Genomic DNA, 25,661 nt, shown 5'->3' with positions numbered 1-25,661 from the left:
CGAAAATTTGAACACGTCTGTACCGGTATTGACCTGCATTTTATTTTTTTATGAAGTCTACTTTCGCTTTCGTTTGGTTGACAACTTTTAAAGGAACAAACTATACACGTATTCGGGAAATTTGAGAATCTTTTCTAAAGAAGGTATGTTCTAGTTTGTGTATCTATCAATTGCAAAAAGCTTAATTTGTTTAAATTGTGCAACTCAAGTGGTATCAGGAATCACTTTACCTTTAGTCTTTACTGACAGGATAACTGATACCAACATTTCCCTGTTTACCTGTTTACCTGTTTATGATTTAGATGAAAACGTTAATGATGAATATTCCCACAGTGGATTTTCCAAAAATTACGGAATTTCGGAAATTTATTCTAGTTATATTATCTATTTATAAATTTGTTTATTAAAGTGTCACATATTGATAAAATATATACAACAATTATAATATTTACACACAAAACAATCAATATCCAGCCATAAATACTGACTTATGACACTAATTTTAATAAATTAATTAGATTGATGATATAACCAACAACAAAAAAGAGGCTCTCAAGAGCATGCATGAATTGCTCACCTGTTATTTTTTGCTTCAATCTTTCATATATACACCTTATCCCTAATCCTGGCTGACCCCAGAATCTGTCCCGCTCAAACTATTGATGTCAAATAACAATCACTTTTCCATTGTGATGTCATATATTTTGTATTATGACGTCAAACTTTTACGGGAATCTGTGTGATGTCCAGTAATGGCGGACAAATAGCAATAAGGTGTATTTTTAATCACCTAGTTAATTGCGATGAGAACATGTTAAGAAACATTGATAATGAATTATTCACTTGCAAGTGAATAATTCGACCTCATTAAATCCGTATTCATGTGAACTTCAATTTAACCCCTAAGCTAGAGATAGGATAACGCATGCATTGTCAGTGTACAGTTATTAAAAGGCAAAGAATGTCAACATTGAAAGTGAAACAAAGGTTAATCATTTGATTGACTGCTTCTATCCACAAAAAACATTCTTAAGTTATAAGGTAAAAACAATGATAAACATTTTTAATCTGATAATATAAATCAGACCTATAAAAATCTAATTGCACCAGTTGCACCATCTATTTATATATTTATTTATGTTTACATCACTTATATGGTCATCATAGGTCGACTCGATAATTAGATGGCGTCTATACTAAATTACACATGAAACGAAGCTACATATCATCGAGACTATGCCCTGTAAATTATGTATTTTAGACTTTTCATGGTTTGGATAAATGGGAGGGAGGGGGGGTGCTCATATTTTTTTCCATTAGATTGGTTTCTATGCCCCTGCCGTAGCTGAGGGGGCATTAAGTTTTACCCTTGTCCGTCTGTACGTACGTATGTCAGTATGTCCAAAGTTGGTTTCTGTTTAGTTTGCCTCAACCCAATGTTATGAAACTTATACACAATGCTTATTACCACTAAAAACAGATCCATTTTGAATTTTGGTGGCATCACTTTTAAAGTTCTAGAGTTATGCCCCTTTATAAATGGAAAAATTGCTAAATTTTTCGTTTCCATTCTCAACTTAAGTTTGCCTCAACCAAATGTTATGAAACTTGTACACAATGCTTATTACTACAATATACAGATCAAATTTGAATTTTGGTGCCGTCACATTTAATGTTCTAGAGTTATGCCCTTTACAAAAATAAAAATCAAAAATATCAATCAAGTAAATTTTTTTTAAATTGGAGTTATCTTCCTTTGTCCATGATTGTAGCTGAATCAAGTACAGTCAATGCTTTTTACATCTTCGCTAGCCAAGGGTTATGATCCACTCCCGCTCTCTTTTTAATTATTTTCTGTGACTGTATCTTACATTAATTTGTAGGATCCTTTACTATAGATAATTTAGCCGATCTGTAACAATAACATCTCCATGCCTTATTCCATCATAACAAATAGTTTAAGAAAAGGGAAACGTTTGTATTGTTGTTTTATAGATTATAGTCGAGCTTTCGACAGTGTAACACATTTTAAATTGTGGCTAAAATTGATAAGATACGGTATTACAGGGAAGTTATTTAATGTAATTAAATCAATGTATATGAATTTGAAATCATGTGTTAAGATGAATGGTAAATTATCTGAATTTTTTGAATGCACTGTTGGCCTTATGCAAGGGAAATCTTTATCTCCTCTTTTGTATTCTTTATATGTAAATGACATGGAAATGGAGTTAATAAATCAAAATTGTAAACCTTATGAGCTTAAAATGTTAAATTTATATCTTCTGATGTATGCAGATGATATGGTTTTATTTAGTGAAAATATACAAGATTTACAGCATATGATTGATAGTGTCAACACTTACTCGAATGAAAACAATTTATATATTAACTTTACAAAAACAAAGATTGTAATTTTCAGAAATAGGGGTAAGCCTAAACAGGAAGAAAAGTGGTTTTTAAATGGTGATACCATTGATATTTGTAATGAGTTTATATATTTAGGCTTACTTTTTTATTACACTGGTAATTTTGTTAATACACAAAAGAGATTGTCAGAACAAGGAAAAAAAGCAGTATATAGTATGTTTAATAAAATACAGGATGACTATTATAACCATGAAACATTATTGACTTTATTTGAAACTTATGTTGCAAGTATTTTGAACTATGGCTGTGAAATTTGGGGGTTTCATAAGGCACCAGATATTGAAAGGGTTCATCTGTATTTTTTGAAACGTATACTGAAAGTAAAAAAGAGTACTGTTAATAACATGGTTTATTGTGAACTGGGTAGAATACCTATGTGTATAGAGAGAGAATACAGAATGGTAAAATATTGGATAAAATTATTATGTACTGATAATTGCATATTGGAAAACTGTTATGCTGAAATGTTTAGTAGCTGTAATACAAAACCAAATGATAAACAGAACTGGTGCTGTAGAATGAAAGATATTTTAGGTAAATATGGCTTTAACTTTATTTGGTTGAGTCAAAAGGTAGATAATGTAGATTTTTTTCTGAGACAATTAAAGAGAGAATGGTTGATACATTTATATGCGAAGCAAATGCTTTCTTTGAAGTCTCAAACAAATGTCAATTATATAAATATATTTTTTGTACACATAATTTACAATTTTACTTAGACAAACAAGTGAATTACATATATAAACCTTATATTTGTAAGTACCGTATTTGTGCACATAATTTGAATATAGAGACAGGAAGATATTATAATATTGATCATGTTGATAGGAAAGATAGATTATGTATTTATTGTAATACAAGTTCCATTGAAGACGAATTTCATTTTTTATTGGAATGTAATAAATATGCTGACATTAGAGAAAAATATATCAAACAATATTATTGGAGACACCCCTCTACTTATAAATTGATACAATTGTTATCTGTACAGAATATTAAAGAACTGAACAATCTTGGTAAATACATAAAATTAGCGGAGAAACTACGCTGCTAACTTTTGATTAATTTTATGAATTTCATACTCTGTGTTATACTTGAAATTGTATTGTATACAAGTAATTTAATGTATCTCAATGTAGTTAACATTTTATTATTATATGTCTGTTTATTTAATATGGTGCATGTATAATTAATTTGTCAAAAAATGAATGTATATCCTATAAGCTGTACTTGCTTTTGGAATAAAGTATTATTATTATTATTATATATCATGTACTGTAGTACTCCGCTAGATTAAAACTGACGGGGAAAGGTAACACACGGCCACTGAAAGCTTTATTTTTGTAGAGCCCAGGTGGTCGTGTGGTCTAGCGGGACGGCTGCAGTGCAGGCGATTTGGTGTCACGATATCACAGTAGCATGGGTTCGAATCCCGGCGAGGGAAGAACAAAAAATTGCGAAAGCAAATTTACAAATCTAACATTGTTAGGTTGATGTTTAGACGAGTTGTATATACATAATGTACACAGCCATGTATCACCATCATTGATGGCGATCCGATGGATACATCTGTTGTAGAGTTGTCACTGACTCAGACGTACTTATATATATAACAAGTCAAAAAGGGTACAACATCACCATTAAATAACTATAAAATGAACAAATATTAGATATTTCGGATAACAGATATCCTTCTTCAGTAATAGCACAATGTAAAATGAATCATGTCAATATATTCAAATTGAGACACTTTCAAAATCTTGAACGTTTATACAATTGAAGCGGACACCACAGACGCTGGTACAATTTTAAAATTTCCAAACACGGCGCAAAGATTACAAAGATATACCAAATAAAAATAGTTATTTGCGATGTGAACTGGCACAACTCTAAATTTCCAAAGGTTGTGACAGTTTAGATGTGATAACTGCATGGAGGGCAGTCCTCAAACAAAAAAAATCAAAAATGACCTAACCGATCCAAGTTGGTATAATATTTCAAATTTGACAACGGTAGGGCAATTCAACAGAAACTACATATTTAAGCCTCCCAAACGAATAGCAGTTTAACAATGATTAGAAAAATAAGTTTTATCTAATAAGGTAAAATAATTGAACGTGGCTACGTACTTATAAATCCATCCCAAATGAATGGAGCCCTGTAATTTAAACTGGTAATTTTAAAAAATCTTCAAACTGTTAAGCCAGCACGGAAGCCGGAGTTACTGGAAACAAGTGATGATAGGAAAATGAGTGACTCATTCTATGTTTTTCATTTATGCCCTCTGGGGAAACTGTCCTTAACTTTCTTATCCAACATTTTTTCCGAGCGACTCTGTAGACCTTCGACCAACCCTATATATTATATTTTAACTACAGAACATTTTCATATTATTAATTTATGTTGTAAACAAACATATTTTTATCATATTATGAACAGATATATCATGTTATGGAGGGGTATTTGCGAAAAATACCAGTCAAGGGACTGTGAAATTTCCCGAGCCGCCAGGCGAGGGAAATTCTGTCCCAAGACTGGTATTTTTCGCAAATACCCCTCCATAACATGATATATCTGTTTAATTACACCGAATAGATTTGGATTGAAACTCTCTGTACATGTGCAGATAAATACTATCAAGCTGCAATTCATAAACATGTTTATGCATAATTTAGGGTATAAGTGGATATTATCATAGAACCACGGGAATTATACATGTTCTAATACGCGTTAGCTCGCTTTCATTATGTAACGTCAAATCCGAAATCTTTTGGCGGGAAGCTGCTCGCGAGGGTAAAAAAGGAATATCCAAAATGGCAAATACCATGGTATTTGAGGCAAATTCACCGGCAGTGGTGAAAAACAGGCAAATTCGTTTGAAATGAGGAAAACATATTAGAATATGCGAAAAATACACTGGCTATCAACCAATCAAAATCTTGCTTTCTTATATAAGGTGTATTCATTGAAAAGATGTATTTATATCAAACGATAAGGAATGTTATTTTGCACTCTTTTATGTGCGCGTATTTATCATGTTTATAGATCGGTTACAAACCCAAAACTAATATACATAATGGAAATCTAGGCGATGGCAACACATCGGAATGACCTCAAGGTCATCGCGAATGAATTATGAAATCTAGGTTGTATCTTGATAAAAGATATGAAAACACCTTTAGAGTTGTTTTTTTTATACTAGAAAGACGGCTTAAATATCAAGAATCAATACTTTCGGATGAATAGAAGCCGTAAAGTTATAATTTTGTATCAATTTTTTTTGATATTTCTTCTTTTTATTATCTCCCATTTCAATGCACATCTCCATAGATCTCCATAGGAATTTTAAAATCGATTTTTTTAGTTTTCCTCAAGTTAGATTTTGTTGGACTTTTTTCTGTGAGTATTTGGGGTATAATGCTAAAGATTAAAACTTAAAAATCTTCTGTTGCAATTACTTCAAGGTTACGGTCAAATTTATGTTAGATTAACTGGACTATATATGTTTTAAGAAAATAAAAAGAAAAAAGGATGTCACCGAACTTGTTTTCTTGCTACAAGTAAAAATAAAAAAAATCCCTATTAGTCCAGTATAAATTTTTAATCTATTTTGCTGTTGTAAAGCATGAATTCAGATCCATCTAAGGGAGGAACATTTTGCAGTTTAACATATCTGTCACATTATTAGAAAAACCTATATGATTTTTCGGTTTATATGCATTTTAGAATGGCTGCACCAAGCAAAGCTGGTAACCTTCGTTTCATTGATCAGGAGGAAGGTAAGATTTCGTAAATTCTGTTATTTTGATACCATTGTAAATGAAATTTAAAAGAAAAATATTCTGTTATTTAGCTTTTCATCTAAATGTCCATTATGCATGCTTTTTTAATAGATTTACCTCTTCAACAACTTATACATGTATGCACATGTTTTGTATTTTAATACTGAGGGCGAAGAATTTCTTATGATATAAGATATAGTCTATTGCTAACAATGAGTTATTCCGCTATACTTATAGATTATCGTTGATCATCTCAACGAGATTGATTTTCCTGCTTGAGCCGGTATGGCGAAAGAGAGAAATGCAATCGAGTTGAGATGACAAATGATAATCTGTTTATCGCTATTTTACCTATGATGCATTGTCAATTTCATTAGCAACGCCACGTGCCTCCTTAGTTTCTAGCGATAATTTTCCATCTCAAGCGAGTAGCATGATATGAAAAATTATCAAAAAAAAGATCAAAGGAAAAATGCACAAAATAGCGATAAAGTAGAATATCACAATTTTTAGCTCACCTGGCCCAAAGGGCCAAGTGAGCTTTTCTCATCCATTGGCATCCGTTGTTCCGTTGTCGTCCGTCTTCGTAAACTTTTACAAAAATCTTCTCCTCTGAAACTACTGGGCCAAATTTAACCAAACTTGGCCACAATCATCTTTGGGGTATCTAGTTTAAAAATTGTGTCTGGTGACCTGACCAACCAACCAAGATGGCCACTATGGCTAAAAATAGAACATAGGGATAAAATGTAGATTTTTAACTTATAACTGTGAAACCAAAGCATTTAGAGCAAATCTGACAGGTGGTAAAGTTGTTTGTCAGGTCAAGATTTATCTGCCCTGAAATTTTCAGATGAATTGGACATCCTGTTGTTGGGTTGCTGCCCCTGAATTGGTAATTTTATGGAAATTTTGACCTTTTTGGTTATTATCTTGAATATTATTAATAATATTAGCAGACCTGCGGCAAACATTTCTATTCAAATTAATATTTCTCCTGCGTGTTTGCTGCAGAGTTGCAGGAACTACATGTCATGTTGTGTACACATCACAATATCTATATTACACAGTAAATTCTGAAAAAATTGGGTAACATACAAACATACAATAATTCAAATACTTTATCATTTTCAAAATTATCATAGCAAAATTTATATCTTTTAAAAATTAATTTAAAGTTTTGTTGTTGTTCAAGTATGACTATCTATTTAAAAAAATACAATTATTTTGTACAGCTATTTTATTTGAAGTTGTCACATAATTTAACTTGAACTATAACAACATAATATTTTTAATACGTTATAATCTCTAAACATACTTGAGAGTACTAAAATTGAGAATGGACACGGGGAATGTGTCAAAGAGACAACAACCCGACCATAAAGCAGAAAACAGCCGAAGCCCACCAACGGGTCTTCAATGAAGCGAGAAACTCCCGCACCCGGAGGCTGTATATTTATTACCTCAATAGTTTGAAAATGTTCTTCAAACCTTGATGTTCGCGATCGTGCATGTATTTGTGGAGGGGACGAATTCCATATGTTTACACTTCTACGAACAATTTGTACTTACAAATTATGTCTTTGAAAACTAAACTTTTAATTTAGAGCTTTAAATGCTCCCTGAATACTCAATTATATTTTTCTTCCAGGAAGTTACCAATAGGCATGCTCAGTCATTTTATGCAATTCTTGCAATGCTCTTTTAATATATAGAATTGTCAAAGATTTCTGCGTTCTAGCTTTGAACATCCCTTATATTCTTGTTTTTCCTGCGATCTTACTGCAAACATAATTGTTTCTGCAAACCTGCTACAAGCTTGCAGCAAAAATGTTTGCAGGAGGTTGGCAGCTAGCTTGTTTGACCCTTTACAAATGGGAAAATTGCTGAATTTTTTGTTTACGTTCTTTAACTTATTTAAAGTTTAAATTTCCACAACTTAGTGTTATGAAACGTATACAGAATGCTTATTACCACAAAATTCAGTTCAAGTAAAAATTTTAGTAGCGTCACTTTTACAGTTCTTGAGTTATTAGATATAAGAAAATGTGGAATGAGTGCCAATGAGACAATTCAAGTCACAATTTATAAAAGTATAAAAGTACCATTATATGTCAAAGTTCGGTCTTCAACACGTAGCCTTTATATGTCCCTTTAAAACGGTTATATGCTAACAGGGGCATCATCTGTGTCCCATGGACACATTCCGCATTGACCACAGGAAATATTAAATATATGGCCGCTTTAGCTTTCTCACGGTTTTATAAAACTTATAGTATTATATACTAGTATTATATACCTATAGTATTATAGTATTATATACTATAAGTATAGTATTATATACTATAAATATAGTATTATATACTATAAGTATAGTATTATATACTATAAGTAATGCCATTAAAGCTTTTAAATATTTAGTATACGATTAAAAAAAAAAATGCTCCTTAAAAAACATATAAGATATATATTAAAGTTTCAATGATAAGATATTTTGAGTTTAAAATAAATAGTAAAACGGGTTTACATATTTCTGTGACTCTTTTTAATTGATCAAGTTAGTTAGAATCTACAAAAAAATAATATATTTACCTAAGTGGTCCATGTCGTGGAAGAAATGTATCAGACAGTATCAATCCTATACGAACTTAATCTTGTAAAATATCGTCATCCTTTTTTTAGCTCACCTGGCCCAAAGGGCCAAGTGAGCTTTTCCCATCACTTTGTGTCCGTCGTCCGTCGTCGTTAACTTTTACAAAAATCTTCTCCTCTGAAACTACTGGGTCAAATTAAACCAAACTTGGCCACAATCATCATTGGGGTATCTAGTTTAAAAAATGTGTCCGGTGACCCGGCCAACCAACCAAGATGGCCGCCATGGCTAAAAATAGAACATAGGGGTAAAATGCAGTTTTTGGCTTATAACTCAAAAAACAAAGCATTTAGAGCAAATCTGACATGGCGTTAAATTGTTAATCAGGTCAAGATCTATCTGCCCTGAAATTTTCAGATGAATCAGACAACCCGTTGTTGGGTTGCTACCCCTGAATTGGTAATTTTAAGGAAATTTTGCTGTTTTTGGTTATTATCTTGAATATGATTATAGATAGAGATAAACTGTAAACATCAATAATGTTCAGACAAGTAAGATTTACAAATAAGTCAACGTGACTGAAATGGTCAGTTGACCCCTTTAGGAGTTTTGGCCTTTATAGTCAATTTTGAACCATTTTTCATAAATCTTAGTTATCTTTTACAAAAATCTTCTCCTCTGAAACTACTTGGCCAAATTAATCCAAACTTAGCCACAATCATCTTTAGGGTATCTAGTTTAAAAAATGTGTCCGGTGACCCGGCCATCAAATCAAGATTGCCACCACGGCTAAAAATAGAACATAGGGGTAAAATGCAGTTTTTGGCTTATAACTCAAAAACCAAAGCATTTAGAGCAAATCTGATAGCGGTAAAATTGTTTATCAGGTCAAGATCTATCTGCCCTGAAATTTTCAGATGAATCAGACAACCCGTTGTTGGGTTGCTGCCCCTGAATTGGTAATTTTAAGGAAATTTTGCTGTTTTTGGTTATTATCTTGAATATTGTTATAGATAGAGATAAACTGTAAACAGCAATAATGATCAGAAAAGTAAGATTTACAAATAAGTCAACGTGACCGAAATGGTCAATTGACCTCCTAAGGAGTTATTGCCCTTTATAGTCAATTTTTAACAATTTTCATAAAATTTGTAAATTTTTATTAACATTTTCCACTGAAACTACTGTGCCAAGTTCATTATATAGATAGAGATAATTGTAAGCAGCAAGACTGTTTAGTAAAGTAAGATGTACAAACATATTACCATCACCAAAACACAATTTTGTCATGAATCCATCTGCTTCCTTTGTTTAATATTCACATAGACCAAGGTGAGCGACACAGGCTCCTTTAGAGCCTCTAGTTTGAAAATACTGTTTATTTGGGATACTCAAGTAATGAGAATCTAATGACCAAACATTGGTTGCTGGAAAAGACGTATATTTCAATATTTTTTTAACTTTTGATTAAGATTTGTTTTTTTCCAGATAAACCAAAGACAAAGACAGTAAGTAATTTAATAACACTTAGTCTATCATTTGACTGTTCATTCAAAAGATAAGTATACTTTTCTGCTTTTCTTCAAATAGGAGAAACAAGAATGTGTCCATAGTACACGGATGCCCCACTCACATTATCATTTTCTATGTTCAGTGGACCATGAAATTGGGGTCAAAACTTTAATTTGGAATTAAAAGTAGAAAGATCATATCATAGGGAACATGTGTACTAAGTTTCAAGTTGATGTGAGATCATGTGACTTTAACTTCATCAAAAACTACCTTGACCAAAAACTTTAACCTGAACTTTGCACTATCATTTTCTATGTTCAGTGGACCATGAAATTTGGGTCAAAACTATAGGGACGAACGAACGAACGGAGGCACAGACCAGAAAACATAATGCCCCTCTACTATCGTAGGTGGGGCATAAAAAGTGTATTGTACTAAAGAATAAGTGAACATTTGTAATGTCGTATGGGACCGTATTTTTATAAAACGAAAAATGATGATGATAATCTATTGGTTTAGTATTAAACCAATCGTGTAGGAATAGATTGTCAAATGGGATGGGGAAATTTAATATGTAGTCTAGACGTAAACTACTTTCAATATTTATTTTTTGCAAATAGAGGAGGGCAAATTCCAATGCCTATTGGCGCAGCTCCTTCGCAAACCTTAAAGTCTATACACAACTATTAAATGCATCATAGAACGAGCACATGTTATTATTACAAGATTTATGAGCCCTGATCTGTACTAGACAGACACAATGATCTGAATTTTTAGCTCACATGGCCTGAAGGGCCAAGTTAGCTTATGCCATCACTTGGCGTCCGTCGTCGTCTGTCGTCGTAAACTATTTCAAGAATCTTCTCCTCTGAAACTACCAGGCCAAATACTTCCAAACTTTAACTGAATGTTCCTTAGGGAATCTAGTTTATAAATTGTATCCGAAGTTTTGATCTATCAACAAACATGGTCGCCATTGCTAAAAATAGAACATAGGGGTCAAATGCAGTTTTTGGCTTATAACTCAAAAACCGAAGCATTTAGAGCAAATCTGACATGGGTAAAATTAAATATCAGGTCAAGATCTATCTGCCCTGAAATTTTCAGATGAATCGGACAATCCGTTGTTGGGTTGCTGCCCCTGAATTGGAAATTTTAAGGAAATTTTGCTGTTTTTGGTTATTATCTTGAATATTATTATAGGTAGAGATAAACTGTAAACAGCAAAAATGTTCAGCAAAGTAAGACCTACAAATAAGTCAACATGACTGAAATGGTCAGTTGACCCTTTTAGGAGTTATTGCCCTTTATAGTCAATTTTTAACCATTTTTCATAAATCTTAGTTATCTTTTACAAAAATCTTCCCCTCTGAAACTACTGGGCCAAATTGAACTAAACTTGGCCACAACCATCATTGGGGTATCTAGTTTGAAAATTGTGTCCGGTGACCTGGCCAACCAACCAAAATGGCCACCATGGCTAAAAATAGAACATAGGGGTAAAATGCAGTTTTTGGCTTATAACTCAAAAACCAAAGCATTTAGAGCAAATCTGACATGGGATTAAATTTTTTATCAGGTCAAGATCTATCTGCCCTGAAATTTTCAGATGAATTGGACATCCCATTGTTAGGTTGCTGCCCCTGAATTGGTAATTTTAAGTAAATTTTGCTGTTTTTGGTTATTATCTTGAATATGATTATAGATAAAGATAAACTGTAAACAGCAATAATGTTCAAAAAAGAAAGATTTACAAATAAGTCAACGTGACCGAAATGGTCAGTTGACCCCTTTAGGAGTTTTGGCCTTTATAGTCAATTTTTAACCATTTTTCGTAAATTTTAGTTATCTTTTACAAAAATCTTCTCCTCTGAAACTACTGGGCCAAATTAATCCAAACTTGGCCACAATGATCTATTGGGTATTTAGTTTAAAAAATGTGTCCGGTGACCCGGCCATCCAAACAAGATGGCTGCCACGGCTAAAAGCAGAACATAGGGGTAAAATGTCAAAACCCAAAGCATTAAGATCAAATCTGACTGTGGTTGAATTGTTTATCAGGTCAAAATCTATCTGCCCTGAAATATTCAGATGGATCGGACGACACGTTGCTAGGTTGCTGCCCTTGAATTGGTTATTTTAAGGAAATTTTGCAGTTTTTAGCTCACCTTTCCTAAAAGGAAATGTGAGCTTTTCTCATCACTTGGCGTCCGTCGTCGTCGTCTGTCGTCGTTAACAATTTTTCAAACATCTTCTCCTCTGAAAATACTGAATGGATTTGAATGAAACTTAGCATGATTGTTCCTTAGATTATCCTGCACAAAGTTTGTGCTTTGATTTTTGATCCGTCAAAAAACATGGCCGCCGTTACTTAAAATAGAACATAGGGGTCAAATGCAGTTTTTGGCTTATATCTCAAAAACTAAAGCATTTAAAGCAAATCTGACATGGGGGTAAAAATGTTCATACGGTCAAGATATATCAGCCCTGAAATTTTCAGATGAATCAAATAACCCATTGTTGGGTTGCTGCCACTTAATTGGTAATTTTAAGGAAATTTTGCAGATTTTGGTCATTATCTTGAATATTATTATAGATAAAGATAAACTGTAAAGAGCAAAAATGATCAGCAAAGTAAGATCTACAAATAAGTTAATATGACCAAAATTGTCAATTGACCCCTGAAGGGGTTATTGTCCTTTAATGAAAATTTTTCACAATTTGTTCATCATATTTGCTAACTTTAAAAAATCTTCACCTCTAAAACTACTCAACCAAATTCAACCAAACTTCATTTGAATGATCAGTAGGGTGTATAAAATAAAGTTTGTGTTTTATTTTCTATTTCGTCAAAAAACATGGCCGAAGGCATTGTTTACCAGGTGACTGATTCAGGCTCTTGAGAGCCTCTTGTTTAGAATGCTAGTTCTGGAGTGGAGGTAAAACAACTTTCCTCATTAAACAAAACATAATAGACCTGTAGTACAGAATAGAAACTTGATCAATTTAAAGTGAGATAAAATAACTGGTCTTGTTAACAATATACGAAATATATCATTCCTACCTTTATCCATCCTGTATTTGCCACCAATATCAGATGAACCACTGGCAATCACGGTTGTCGATTGAGTAGATGTCGTACGAATTGTCATAACATGTATACCCAGTTCCTCGATTACATTTCAAAACGGTACCATAAGAAAATCAGTTATATATAAAATAATTTCTCTAATTCTTCGTGAATTTATCCCTTTCCGCACCCATTGTATAAAAAAATTTATTCAACGTGTGGTTCGTTTGATCTCAGTTCATCATTGTTTAAAATCCGATTATGACGTCGAATTTTCTTGCTTTCCTCTGAATTTCCTATTGTGACGGCATGAAAAAAGGCGACCATGCCTGATGACGTCACATATAAAGAACACATGTTTTTTGCAGATCAGTTGCAATAAGGAATAAGTTTGACTGTGTTTTGTTTGAAAATCATTAGAGAAACAGATTCCACCACCAAATCTCGTGTAATACGATATTTATCCACTCTCGACAGTTAAATTTTAAATATTTAAAACGCTCGGCGAGCCTCGCGTTTTAAATTTGAAAATTTAACTGTCTCGAGTGGATAAATATCGTATCACACTCGATGCAGTGGTAGAATCTATATTTATACGCCCGTTTACGGGACGTATTATGGTATATATCGTTGTCCGTCTGCCCGTCCGTCCGTCGTCAACATGTCGGACACGCTTCAACCAATTTGTATAAAACTTTAAAGAATTGTTTATATTTATTGACGTGCGCTCCCTTTCGTTTTTTTAATAATTTTAGATTTTACATAAGCTTCCTTTTGATTTTTATAAATTTTAGATTTTACGTTTCCGAGTTATGGGGTTTTATTCATTAAAAAGGTGTGTCTGAACTTGAAAATAATCTCACTTGACATAAATGTAATCACAATAAATAAGCAAGTTCTGCGGAAGTTTAGCAAGCCTTCATTTACACATTTTTTTCTTCTTGTAGGAAGTCATTGAAGGGGACGAAGCCGAAAAAATTATGTTCTTTTTTACCAAAGAGGTAAACGATGAAGTAGAAAAATACAATTTCGAAATTGAGCGGCTTTCTAAGCCACTAGAAATTAGGATTAGTGGAAAAATGGAGGACAAAAATATTTTAAAATCAGTCTTGGAAAGATGGAAAAATCTTGCATCTGAAAAACTCGTAAACAAAGTGATACTCGGAAATGATGAACAAGCATTCGAAAACGTCAAACACATAATCAAAACATACAAACTCACAGCAAAAGTATTGCCAATTCAGTCCGAATCAAAAAAGGAATTAGTAAGAATATTTAGTCGAAACTTACTGGATTTAAACGATGTTGAGAATGCATATAAAAATCCAAAAAATGCTCTAGCTGAACATCCCTCTTCACAAGCAGTAGCTAGTGTAAAACAGAGAAGTTATAAAGCAAAGCAAGAAGAAGAAAAAATAGGCTCATTTAATCGAATTGAGTCTGACGTCAAGTATCAGTTTCGCACAAAACAAGGCTTGATCATCAAATTATACCAAAAACCCATCACAAGATTGAATGTTGATGCAATTGTTAATGCAGCTAATGATAGGTTAGCTAATATTGGTGGAGTGGCTGAAGTTATAGAAAAAGCTGCTGGTCAAAGAATGAAAAGAGAATGTGAAACTATTATACGGAGGCAACGAAAAATCAGTGATGGCTTAAATGTAGTAACAACAGCTGGAGATCTTCATTACAAGGGTGTTATCCACGCAGTTGGCCCGAGGTGGCATGATAACAATTATACGGAAAAGAGTAGCTGTCTAAAAGTACTTTCTGATACCATTTTCAACATTCTTGAAACTGCGGAAGATAAAGGTTACAGAACGGTTGCAATGCCTCCAATAAGTTCTGGTTTGTAAAATTACACAACAGTGATTTGAAATGGTGCGATGAGGTATACGTCAATGAGATAGCAACACGAGAACCTCGAAAATACAAAATAAAAATTTATCTAGGTTTTTTAATATTCAATAAGGGTCCTAAACAACAGATAAATGATTATACAATTTGAAAAGCTCTGAATCACTCTAATTATAGAAATAAATTGTAATTATTGCGAACCCAATGAACAGAGATCTATTGTTCTCTGTGTAGATTATTCACTGGGACCCAGTGCATATTATATAGTCTTTTTTTAAGACCTTGTTGTCTTAGGGTTTTGATTTATATTTTCTATTGTACCAGACGTATGTATACAAATAAGTGACCATGAACTTCACTGCTTCCAAATATAAGCCGACGAAACAAACATAGTTCTTGTTCTAGATTCGAAACTATTGTTATTGCATGCATGTAGTACTATATTATATTCATTAACAGGAATATTTGGTGTTCCAAAAGAGATGTGTGCTGCCATGTACTTAAAAGGTATTTTTGAGTTCAGCGAGCAAAACAAGTTTGAATCACTACAAGAGTTTCACATAATAGATATCAGTGATGAAGTCTTAGAAATGGTGGAGAATTGGCATAAAAAGTTTCAAGACAACCCAAGATGTCTTGACGTTAATTCAGTTTGTAGGCAGACTGGTCAGGGGGGTAACAGATTTTCTGGGTCATATGGAAAAGGAGACAACAAAGGAAGACAAAGACCAGAAAGTGCACATAGACCAGAAAGTGCATCTAGATTTTCAGACAATAGAAAGGGGCACGATAAAAGGGACGTAAAGTACGATCAAGATGGACATGCAATTATTATCAGTAAAGATAAGGACAAGTTTATTCTAAGGTTTTATAAAACTGATATACTTATTTACAAGGCTGATGTATTAAAGTTACGGAACATTGATGTGATTGCTGTTAGTGAAGATCCAGAAATAAGTGGGAATGGAGCATTATCCAGAGTATTATTAGATGCAGGAGATGAAAAATATAGATCAGTTCACCGAAATCTCCGAAGATACTTTGACCTTAAACATCCAACAGGAAAAGTATTGATGACGACGGCAGGTGAAAACTTCTCGTTTCATCACGTTTTGCATGCTGTTATTCGTAGACAAGGGGAAAATACGGAATACATGTTTCAGAAAAGTTTGCAACAAACATTCAGCAAAATTTTAGATTCGGCAAACCAGTTGGGTTCCCCGAATAACCAAACCAAAAAAAGACATGGCATCACGCTAGCTCTTCCGTTGCTTGGAACAGGTAATTAAAAATAACTCAATTCAGTAATGTCGTTGATGATTGTGTTAATGCATTGTATCTTTAATGCCATCGCCAGTGCGGAGGGGATGGTGCATAAAGTTTTACCCTATAGTCTGTCTGTACGTTCATACGTCTGACCGTCTACCTCAGCGAAATGTAATGAAACTTATACACAATGTTTATTATCACCAAACTCAGATCTTGTGTGTATTTGAGTAGAGTTTCTTTCGCCGTTCTAAAGTTATGTTCCTTTATCAGTGGGAAAAAAATATCTGAATTTGTCGTTACCGCACTCTATAGCTTTAGTTTGCTTCAACCAAATGTTAAAACAATTATATGCGATGCTTATTACAACACAGATCAATGGTCGAATTTTGCGTCAGTTTCAACGTGGAGCAAACTCTAACCTCACTGAAAGAAATCTTTGTAAGATGTCGATATCATCCTTCCTCGATGCATACGATTTTATGTTTTTTTAAGGACTTTATTGTTATTATTACACTCGAGCAATGACCAAGTGTTATAAGTATTCATCTTCCATGTCACAAGCCTGTCATCACGGAGGTTGTGTGTTCGAACCCCGCACGTTGCAGGTGCGTACGATTCCAATCTTAGTTGACTAGGATTGTCAGTTTTTCCTGGCGAAGGTCCATGGTTCTTTTCGGGCAATCAGATTCAAAACGATACAACCAATAGTCCTGAAAGTGTCAACATTTTAACTTTAAAAGTCACAAGCACAAACGTTTGATAGTGTATAAATATTTTTAATGATAATACCGGTATATATTTGAACAATTTCAAGAAAAAGTGGCTTCTTGTTTTACCACGTCTTTAAAAGCGTTTTGCATTTGAATTTAGCATTTGTAAACTGTTTTTTGAACTCGATGAATTGAAAATTAATAAATTTCTGGTAACGTTACGATAGTTCGTTTTAACCCCGTTGCATATTGTCACAAACTAACGATATATTTAAAAGTTTTTTTATGTGGAGCAAAATTTTGGTTGGATTTTTAAAGTAGCTTTTAATGTCATATAAGTAGCAATAGTCCTATGTTGCTTTTATGTGTAGAAAACTTTGAAAAATTACTTTCTGAAGATAGATTTGACGAAAACAATCTAAAATGCAGGAAGAGTCAAACGGTTTTGAATTATTCGATAAGTAATATAAAAAAGAAGATGTGGTATGATTGGCAATGAGACAACTCTCCACAAGAGACCAAAATGACACAGAAATTAACAACTATAGGTCACCGTACGGCCTTCAACAATGAGCAAAGCCCATACCGCATAGTCAGCTATAAAAGGCCACGAAATGACAATGTAAAATAATTCAAACGAGAAAACTAACGGTCTTATTTATGTACAAAAAATGAACGAAAAACACATAAACAAACGACAACCATGGAATTACAGACTCCTGACTTGGGACAGGCACATACATACATAATGTGGTGGGGTTAAACATGTTAGCGGGATCCCAACCCTCCCCTAACCTGGGACAGTGGTATAACAGTACAACATAAGAACGAACTATAAAAATCAGTTGAAAAGGGGTTAACTCATCAGATGGACAAAACTACAAGTGGATGTGTATGTTTGCTTATCATTTTTCGAATACATGCATGATGTTGAAAAAAACGTCGGTGTAATTGTTATATAATAGAATAAGGTTCTAAATATGTTCGAGTTAAGGACGAGTTATAGTAATTATGATGAATTGTATTTTTAAAGGTACACACAAGGACAAGGAAACCATTTTGAAATGCGCCTGGACGGCTTATGAAGCAATATCGAAGTTTCTTCTGGCAACGAAAGAAGTGAATATTACTGAGATTCATATCATTGATAACAATGAATACATTATTAAAAACGTGGAAACTGTATTTGTTCCATCCGGATCCGGACGTCGCCCTCCTCCTACTCCAAAGCCTGATTTAAATAGGAATCCAAAAGAACATTATGATGCACCTAAAGGGAAAAGAATCATTACATGGAAAATGGATACTCAAGCCCAGAAAAAGGCAGATTTCTCAGAATTCATGAAAAGTCGTTCAAAACAGGCAAAAATTGGAAATTTGGTTATACATGGAGACGACGAATTACCTGTAGGAGATGAGAACTGTGTTATATGTTTATGTGAATTCGATGATCCAGTAGAACTAACCAAATGTAACCATGTATTCTGTAAAGAATGTATTACAGAAGTGTTTAGATCAAAACCATCTTGTCCTGTTTGTACAACAGTTTATGGTGTAGTGTTTGGAGATCAGCCAAGAGAGGGTAAAGCAACAGTTTATGAGGAAGAGGATCCATTACCAGGCTATAGAGAGAAGACCTATGCCATTTATTATGAGTTTGAACCTGGAGTACAAAAGGTACTAAAAATTAGTATTTTGGTATTTTTCATATTTATAAAAATCAATTCAATTGTAATCTGTGATCATAAGCATCTGTAATCATCGGCGATTATTTTTTTTTCAGCAGGGTGAATAAAATATCCCCAATCGTATTTGAAATATTATAATACACATATTTCTGTTTTTTATTTGTGATAGTGTAATATATATTTCAGGATTTTCATCCAAAGCCAAAAACCCCATATGAAGGAATGAAAAGACGAGCATTTTTACCCAAAACAAGAGAAGGAACTGAGGTATTGGAGCTTCTAGAAAAGGCGTTTAAACAAGGCTTAACCTTCACTATTGGTACGTCACGTACAACTGGAAAAGAAGGTGTGATCACATGGAATGATATTCATCATAAGACCTCTAGAAAAGGTGGACCAGAAAAGTGAGTATATCAGTATGGACTCATCTGCACATATTCTCAAAGATTCAAAAGTTTTATTATACTTAAAACACCTAGATATTTAGAAAATCAAAACAATCATGACCATTAGACAATCATTAACTTTTCACCTGTAATATTTTATATAAATTACTAGTACAAAATAGGACATGACAGAACCATTGATGATTTTGTTTGTATGTTTCCATATTTTGTTTATAATTTGCCTTTTTGGAATAAACTTTTGAATACAGTCTAGGTTTAACATTTTAGATACATCAACAGCCGTTTCAACCATCAAAGTACTTGAGAAAACTATTTATAGTAGGAAATGCCATGTAAACTAAATGATTATAAAAAGTCATATATTTCGTATACATAGGCATTTCAATCACCAGTTAGGCTCTCTATGTGGATAATTAATATGTTTAGTTTGAATAATTTTTCAAACCTATGAATTGAATTTTACAAAACTTGATCCAGCTTCTGCATGATGAGCAAAACTGCAATTTATGGTCAGTTTGAGTAAATCCGAAAGATTTATAAAGCATAAATTCTAAGAGGGATAGCTAAGTGTAAATGCTAAAATTTTACTGAATATATGTAAAATTTGTGAAATGTATATGAAATGTCTCAAATAATTTAATTCTATAGATATCTATAAAAAGACATTAAAGATTCCGGGCTTATGATTTAGTACGTCTGATGCTCTTCGACTTTACCAGATTCAACCAGTCACAATCAAATCGAAATTAAAGAAAACGTGTTATAAGTATGGCATAGGGATTCTTTGATACTCAAATTCCATAAGGTTGTTACAACATTGGAAATGTGGGTCTATGGGCTAAAAAAATTCCTGGAAACTGGTCCTGCTTCTTATATAAACATTTTTGGAAGAACTTCTCGTTCATTGTTTATCCTAAACATTTGACAAAATGAATATTTTAACACCACGAAATTTACTCCGACCATCATTTGCGACTAGAAAAGTTTTGTTAAACTTGCAGGTAAAAATTATCATTTATTCAAGGCGGTGTTTGTAACGTTATTTAACAAACTTTTATTGACAAAACGTTGATTCGAAAGGCGGATAATACAAACATAGAAGAATATGCTTACCGTGTCGACACAACCAATCTCTGTTTTTCTGGAGTTTCTGTGGTTTTCTCAGTTTGCGTTTGTTGCCTTAATCAGTAACCTCCTAAATAATTTAATTGAACATCGGTTGCCCAATTTTATTCACTCAGTCTTGTTATTAAGTCTCCCAAACAAAGTTTGGAGACTTATTGTTTTTGCTCAGTTCTTATTATGGCACCCTCAACGGAGTTGGGGTGACATATTGTTATTGTTCGTTTCTTTTTTTTCTTATTATTTTTTTTATTATTTTTATTCTTCCACACTTTTTGTCCATGGCAGTTCTCGGAATTGGATGGACCAATCTTGATGGAGCTATGCTATAATGTTGTCCACCATGTGAAGTTGTGCACCTGACTTTGGAATGTGCAAGATGGCCGCGGTTACCATGGAAATTAAAAAAATGTAAAAGAAAATCAAAATTCTAACTCTTTCGTTATAAGAGCCAACCTAATGAAACTTTGTGTAAATGTTGGTGGTGGGGCCCCGAGGTACCAACAATACTTAGAAATTCCAAAATGGCTGCCATTGCCATGGAAACAGGAGAAATGTTTAACATTGACCCTATGGCAAAACACATAAAAGCTGTATTTTCTTTTAGAATTTTCAATCAAACCTACTGAAACTTTATGGATATGTACCATAGCATATGTCAATTCCTCATCTGTCATAGGAATTTAGGTAATGCTTCTCGTTACCATGGAAATAGCAAAAATTTCAAAAATTTCAAAATGCTCCAAAATTGATGAAACTTTACGACAATGTGAATAGACATCTGTAGATGCTGTCTTTTGACTTTGGAATTTTCAAAATGGCTGCCGCTCACCTGGCAATGGGGGAAGGGTGCCATCCGCTATTGCTTGCAATCGCAAATCTAGTTATTTTTATTATTCTTCCGCTTCTTCCTTCTTCTTCTTCTTCTTCCGCCACTTTAAAAAATGAACTTGTCCGCAGCGTTTCTCCAAAACCGCTTGTCAGAATGACTTAGGATTTCATAAAATGGTAGACTAATACGTCTAGGTGAGCCATCAATCTTTCGTTTGTGCGTTGGGGTCTCTTAAGGGGTATTTTGGGGGGTAGAAAGGAGGGAGGGGTTTAGTATAGAACCCTATGGGATTTTATTTTCAAAAATTTTCAAATGAATATAACTTTAAAACTGTAAGTGATGGATACACGCAGTCTTCAGAAATGATTATAGGACATTAAAACAAATCACATGAAATTTAGGGGGAGTCCCTGGGGGTCATCACCACCCCCTTCAATTTGAGAATATGCTTTTATCTTGTAAACAGTCCAGATCCCGACCCCAAAACCATATATATTCTTGAATGGGACCATAAAACAAATCAAATGAAATTAAAAGGAGGCCCGGGGGTCATCCCCACCCCGTTCAATTTGAAAATGTGCTATTATCTTGTAAACGGTCCAGATCCCCACCCCTAAACCATATATATTCTTGTAGGGGACAACCAAAACAAATGAAATAAAATAAAAGGGAAGTCCCTAGGGGGTCACCCCACCCCCTCTTGTTTAAAACTTGTAAACGATCAACATCCCCACCCCTAAACCATTCATATTCTTGTATGGGACCATAAAACAAATCACATGAAATTAAATGGAAGTTCCTGGGGGTCACCCCCACCCCGTTCAATTTGAGAATGTACTATTATCTTGTAAACAGTCCAGATCCCCACCCCTAAACCATATATATTCTTGTAGGGGACAATAAAACAAATGACATGAAATAAAAGGGAAGTCCAGAGGGGGTCACCCCACCCCCTCTTGTTTGAAAACTTGTAAACAGTCAACATCCCCACCCCTAAACCATATATATTCTTGTAGGGGACAATAAAACAAATGAAATGAAATAAAAGGGAAGTCCCTAGGGGTTCACCCCACCCCCTCTTGTTTGAAAACTTATAAACGATCAACATCCCCACCCCTAAACCATATATATTCTTGTATGGGACAATAAAGCTAATCAAATGAAATTAAAGGGAAGTGCCTGGGGTCGTCCCCACCCCGTTCAATTTGAGAATGTGCTATAATCTTGTAAAGCCATATATATTCTTGTATGGGACAAAAAATCAAATCAAATGAACATGGGACCATATGAATGGGGAGTTATTGGAGCTTTGTTTGGGAGACTTCGTAACAGCATCCTGTTACAATTACTTCTTGTTTAATCTTGATTTGTGTCCTTTAACTATTGCTGCCTTTAATAGTATATCAAAACGTTAGCCGATTCCCATGGTTACGGTCATCTCGTTTTTTATGTATAATGTTCCAAAAGGTACAAACACCGTAAATACATTTTTTTTCCAGTTGTAAACCACTTTGAGTCAAGTTTGTATAATCAAATATGAATAAAGAGGACAATAAAAAAACATTTTATTGTATGACATCGAAATTCTATTTAATTCAGTATTTTATTTAAGTCTCGTCCTTCAAAAAAATGACATTAACATCCAATATTTTTTTACAATTATCACAGACCCTGTTTCTTTTCCAAAACTTTATTTAAATAATTTGTATTTTCGAAACTAATTACCACCTGATATAGCTCTCCCTGACTTTGAATCGCATTGCCACTCATCAACATATTTACTAATAATTCTAGACAGAAGACAAATAAATAACTATCAATATATTCCCAAATGTTGCACAAATAACCTACATTGTACTCAGAAAAAAAATCAATTTTTAACACTTGTGGTTTCTATTTATAATACCTGCATAAATGTAGACCTTTCTGTGGTACCGATTAAAATTTACATTCTTCAAACTATAATTCATTTGAGTAAAAAAATGTCGATGTATCCATGTAAAATATGTATCCACCCCATACCCCCTACAACTGTAACGTTTGCACTGTATTTATTAGATCCAAGAAATATTTTACAGGCTTTTTATGTGCCGCATGTTGGTTATGTTTTATATAATCCTCTTTTCAGGTTTGGTTATCCCGATCCAGGTTATCTATCCCGCGTGAAAGAAGAGCTTGCATGCAAAGGAATAACTTCGGACAAGTAGTTTTGACTAAACTCAAAACATATAATCATCAGCACGAATTAAAAAAATAACTGCACCAAATTTTTTATTTTCAATTTTCATAACAACCTTTTGATATGTAATATTATTTGACATGTTGTATGGGTCACTGCCAATCATTGAGAGATGGTTATAATATCTACTGTGAGAAATCCTCTTCAACTGCAAAAGTTGGGAATGTACATTCTGCTTTGGATCGTTGATATAAATGCAAATCTATCATAAGATTTGTTTCTATACAAGCACTAGTCTTGTCAATATTATTAAGTAAGATAAAAAAAATATTTGAAAAATAGGTTAAAGAAAATGTTCAAAATGTAAACATGTTTTTGAAATGTGCTCATAATTGTCATCACTTTTTATAAACGTTTTACTGAAATATATAATATATATCCAAAATCATTACTTTGTTTTCCAACAGGATGTTAGATGTTTAATTTGTATATAAGCAAAGGTTTAACGTCATTTTATACCAGGTTGTTCTGCCTCATACTATGAATGATATTTGTTATTAGAAATATTTATCGAATTTTTCTTTATACTTTTTAATCTTTTTTTTCTTTTTTTGGTGTATTATTTTTACGACATACATATTTATTCGAAAAACAAAAGTTTTTTGTATATGTAAGAGAATGATTATCACTTTCTTCGTGATGAAAAGTACCGGCGAATTTAAAGCGTTGGTTACTGCTTACCCTTCCGGAGCACCTGAGATCACCCCTAGTTTTTTGGTGGGGTTCGTGTTGTTTATTCTTTAGTTTTCTATGTTGTGTCGTGTGTGCTGTTGTTTGTTTGTCTTTTTCGTTTTTAGCCATGGCGTTGTCAGTTTGTTTTAGATTTATGAGTTTGACTGTCCCTTTGGTATCTTTCGTCCCTCTTTTACAGTAATGTATATTTGAAAATAAATAACGAAAAAACACAATGGCGAAAACTGTTTACGCTTTCATGAACAGTTTATGTTCCTTATTAATAAGAATTTGTTTCTTTTGTAGTAACTTAATGGAATATTTTACTCGGAAATTTATGAGTTTTTAAAAGAAAAATTCACCAAGGAAAACCTATTTGTTGAGCAAGGATATTTGTTTATATGATATATATATATATATCTTAGACTTGGTCGTATATTACTATCTTATATCAGTATCAGTATCGTTGCAAATATCTTAAATGTGTATATTTTATGTGCATTTTAGATTTCTGTGTAGTGATGTAGACTGCCGTTACACTTTTTTAGTTCTCTTAAATAAGACATTTGTATGTATTCCCCATAGGGTCCTATGTTAAACTAAGTCCCCCGCTGACAGCCATCTTGGATGATGGATCTGTTATAAAGTCACAACACTTGGCCAGCACCTAATAGGGAACATTCATGCTACGTTTAGTTTCATTCCGTTGAGTGGTTCTTTAAAAGAAGACATTTGTATGTATTTCCCATAAGGTCCTATGTTAAACTAAGTCCCCCGCTGGTGGCCATCTTGGATGATGGATCGGCTACAAAGTCAAAACACATGGTCAGCACCTCATAAGGAACATGCATGCTATGTTTGGATTTATTCCATTCTGTGGTTCTCTAGAAGACGTTCAAAATGTAAAAAGTTAATGACGAGGACGGACACCTAGTGATGAGAAAAGTTCACTTGACCCTTTGAATCGGATGAGCTGAAACAGCATTCAATTTATACTTACAGATTTTCGAAATATAATATAAATGCAATAATCATTATTTTGAATCAGAAAGGGAACAAAACTTTTGCAGAAATCAGAGAAAGGCCTATAGCTCGTCATATAGGCGAAATTACATAGTGTTATTGTTGATTTAAAAGTAGAGGGTTTGTATAAAATGTGTAAAATTTTGATAATGGTATTTCAATAAGAAAAGCTGGTTGTAAAATATATTTTATTTATTGTTCATATTTATAATTATTAAATATTATACTTTTGCCAGAAGTACACGAAAGATATGTGAAAATGTTGATTAATTAGTTGTATTGGGGTAATAAATATATTTTTAGATTTCTGTGGTATAAATTGGAAACAAATGAAGGAAAGAGGTGATTGTCTTGCGACCAATAAAAATACCAGTACCTTAAATACAGCTTGGAAATGGGAAATGTGTCAAAGAGACATTAACCCAACCACAGAACAGAAAACAGCACAAGGC

At 33.3% G+C, this 25,661-nt stretch overlaps 1 protein-coding gene across 1 annotated transcript; it reads left to right on the top strand.

Annotated features, from left to right (window-relative positions):
* Nucleotides 1–57: 57 nt before the first annotated feature.
* Nucleotides 58–25,513, top strand: LOC143071497 (uncharacterized). Its single transcript, XM_076245835.1, has 8 exons — nucleotides 58–143; nucleotides 6,157–6,209; nucleotides 10,294–10,313; nucleotides 14,335–15,238; nucleotides 15,707–16,528; nucleotides 18,260–18,903; nucleotides 19,101–19,318; nucleotides 23,404–25,513. Exons 2-8 carry the CDS (start codon nucleotides 6,158–6,160, stop codon nucleotides 23,480–23,482), a joined length of 2,739 nt encoding a protein of 912 aa, XP_076101950.1. The 5' UTR covers nucleotides 58–143; nucleotide 6,157; the 3' UTR covers nucleotides 23,483–25,513.
* The last annotated feature ends 148 nt before the right edge of the window (nucleotides 25,514–25,661 follow it).

The sequence above is a fragment of the Mytilus galloprovincialis genome, chromosome 4 (assembly GCF_965363235.1).
Source record: "Mytilus galloprovincialis chromosome 4, xbMytGall1.hap1.1, whole genome shotgun sequence".
NCBI lineage: Eukaryota > Metazoa > Mollusca > Bivalvia > Mytilida > Mytilidae > Mytilus > Mytilus galloprovincialis.
This window is presented reverse-complemented; position numbering and strand designations above follow the sequence as displayed.

Excerpts from the sequence above, each read along its gene's own strand:
- LOC143071497 (XM_076245835.1), top strand. The coding sequence starts at position 6,158 with ATGGCTGCACCAAGCAAAGCTGGTAACCTTCGTTTCATTGATCAGGAG. Across the intron at positions 15,239-15,706 it reads AATGCCTCCAATAAGTTCTG|GAATATTTGGTGTTCCAAAA; the intron begins GTTTGTAAAATT and ends ATTCATTAACAG. Across the intron at positions 18,904-19,100 it reads TTGAACCTGGAGTACAAAAG|GATTTTCATCCAAAGCCAAA; the intron begins GTACTAAAAATT and ends TATATATTTCAG.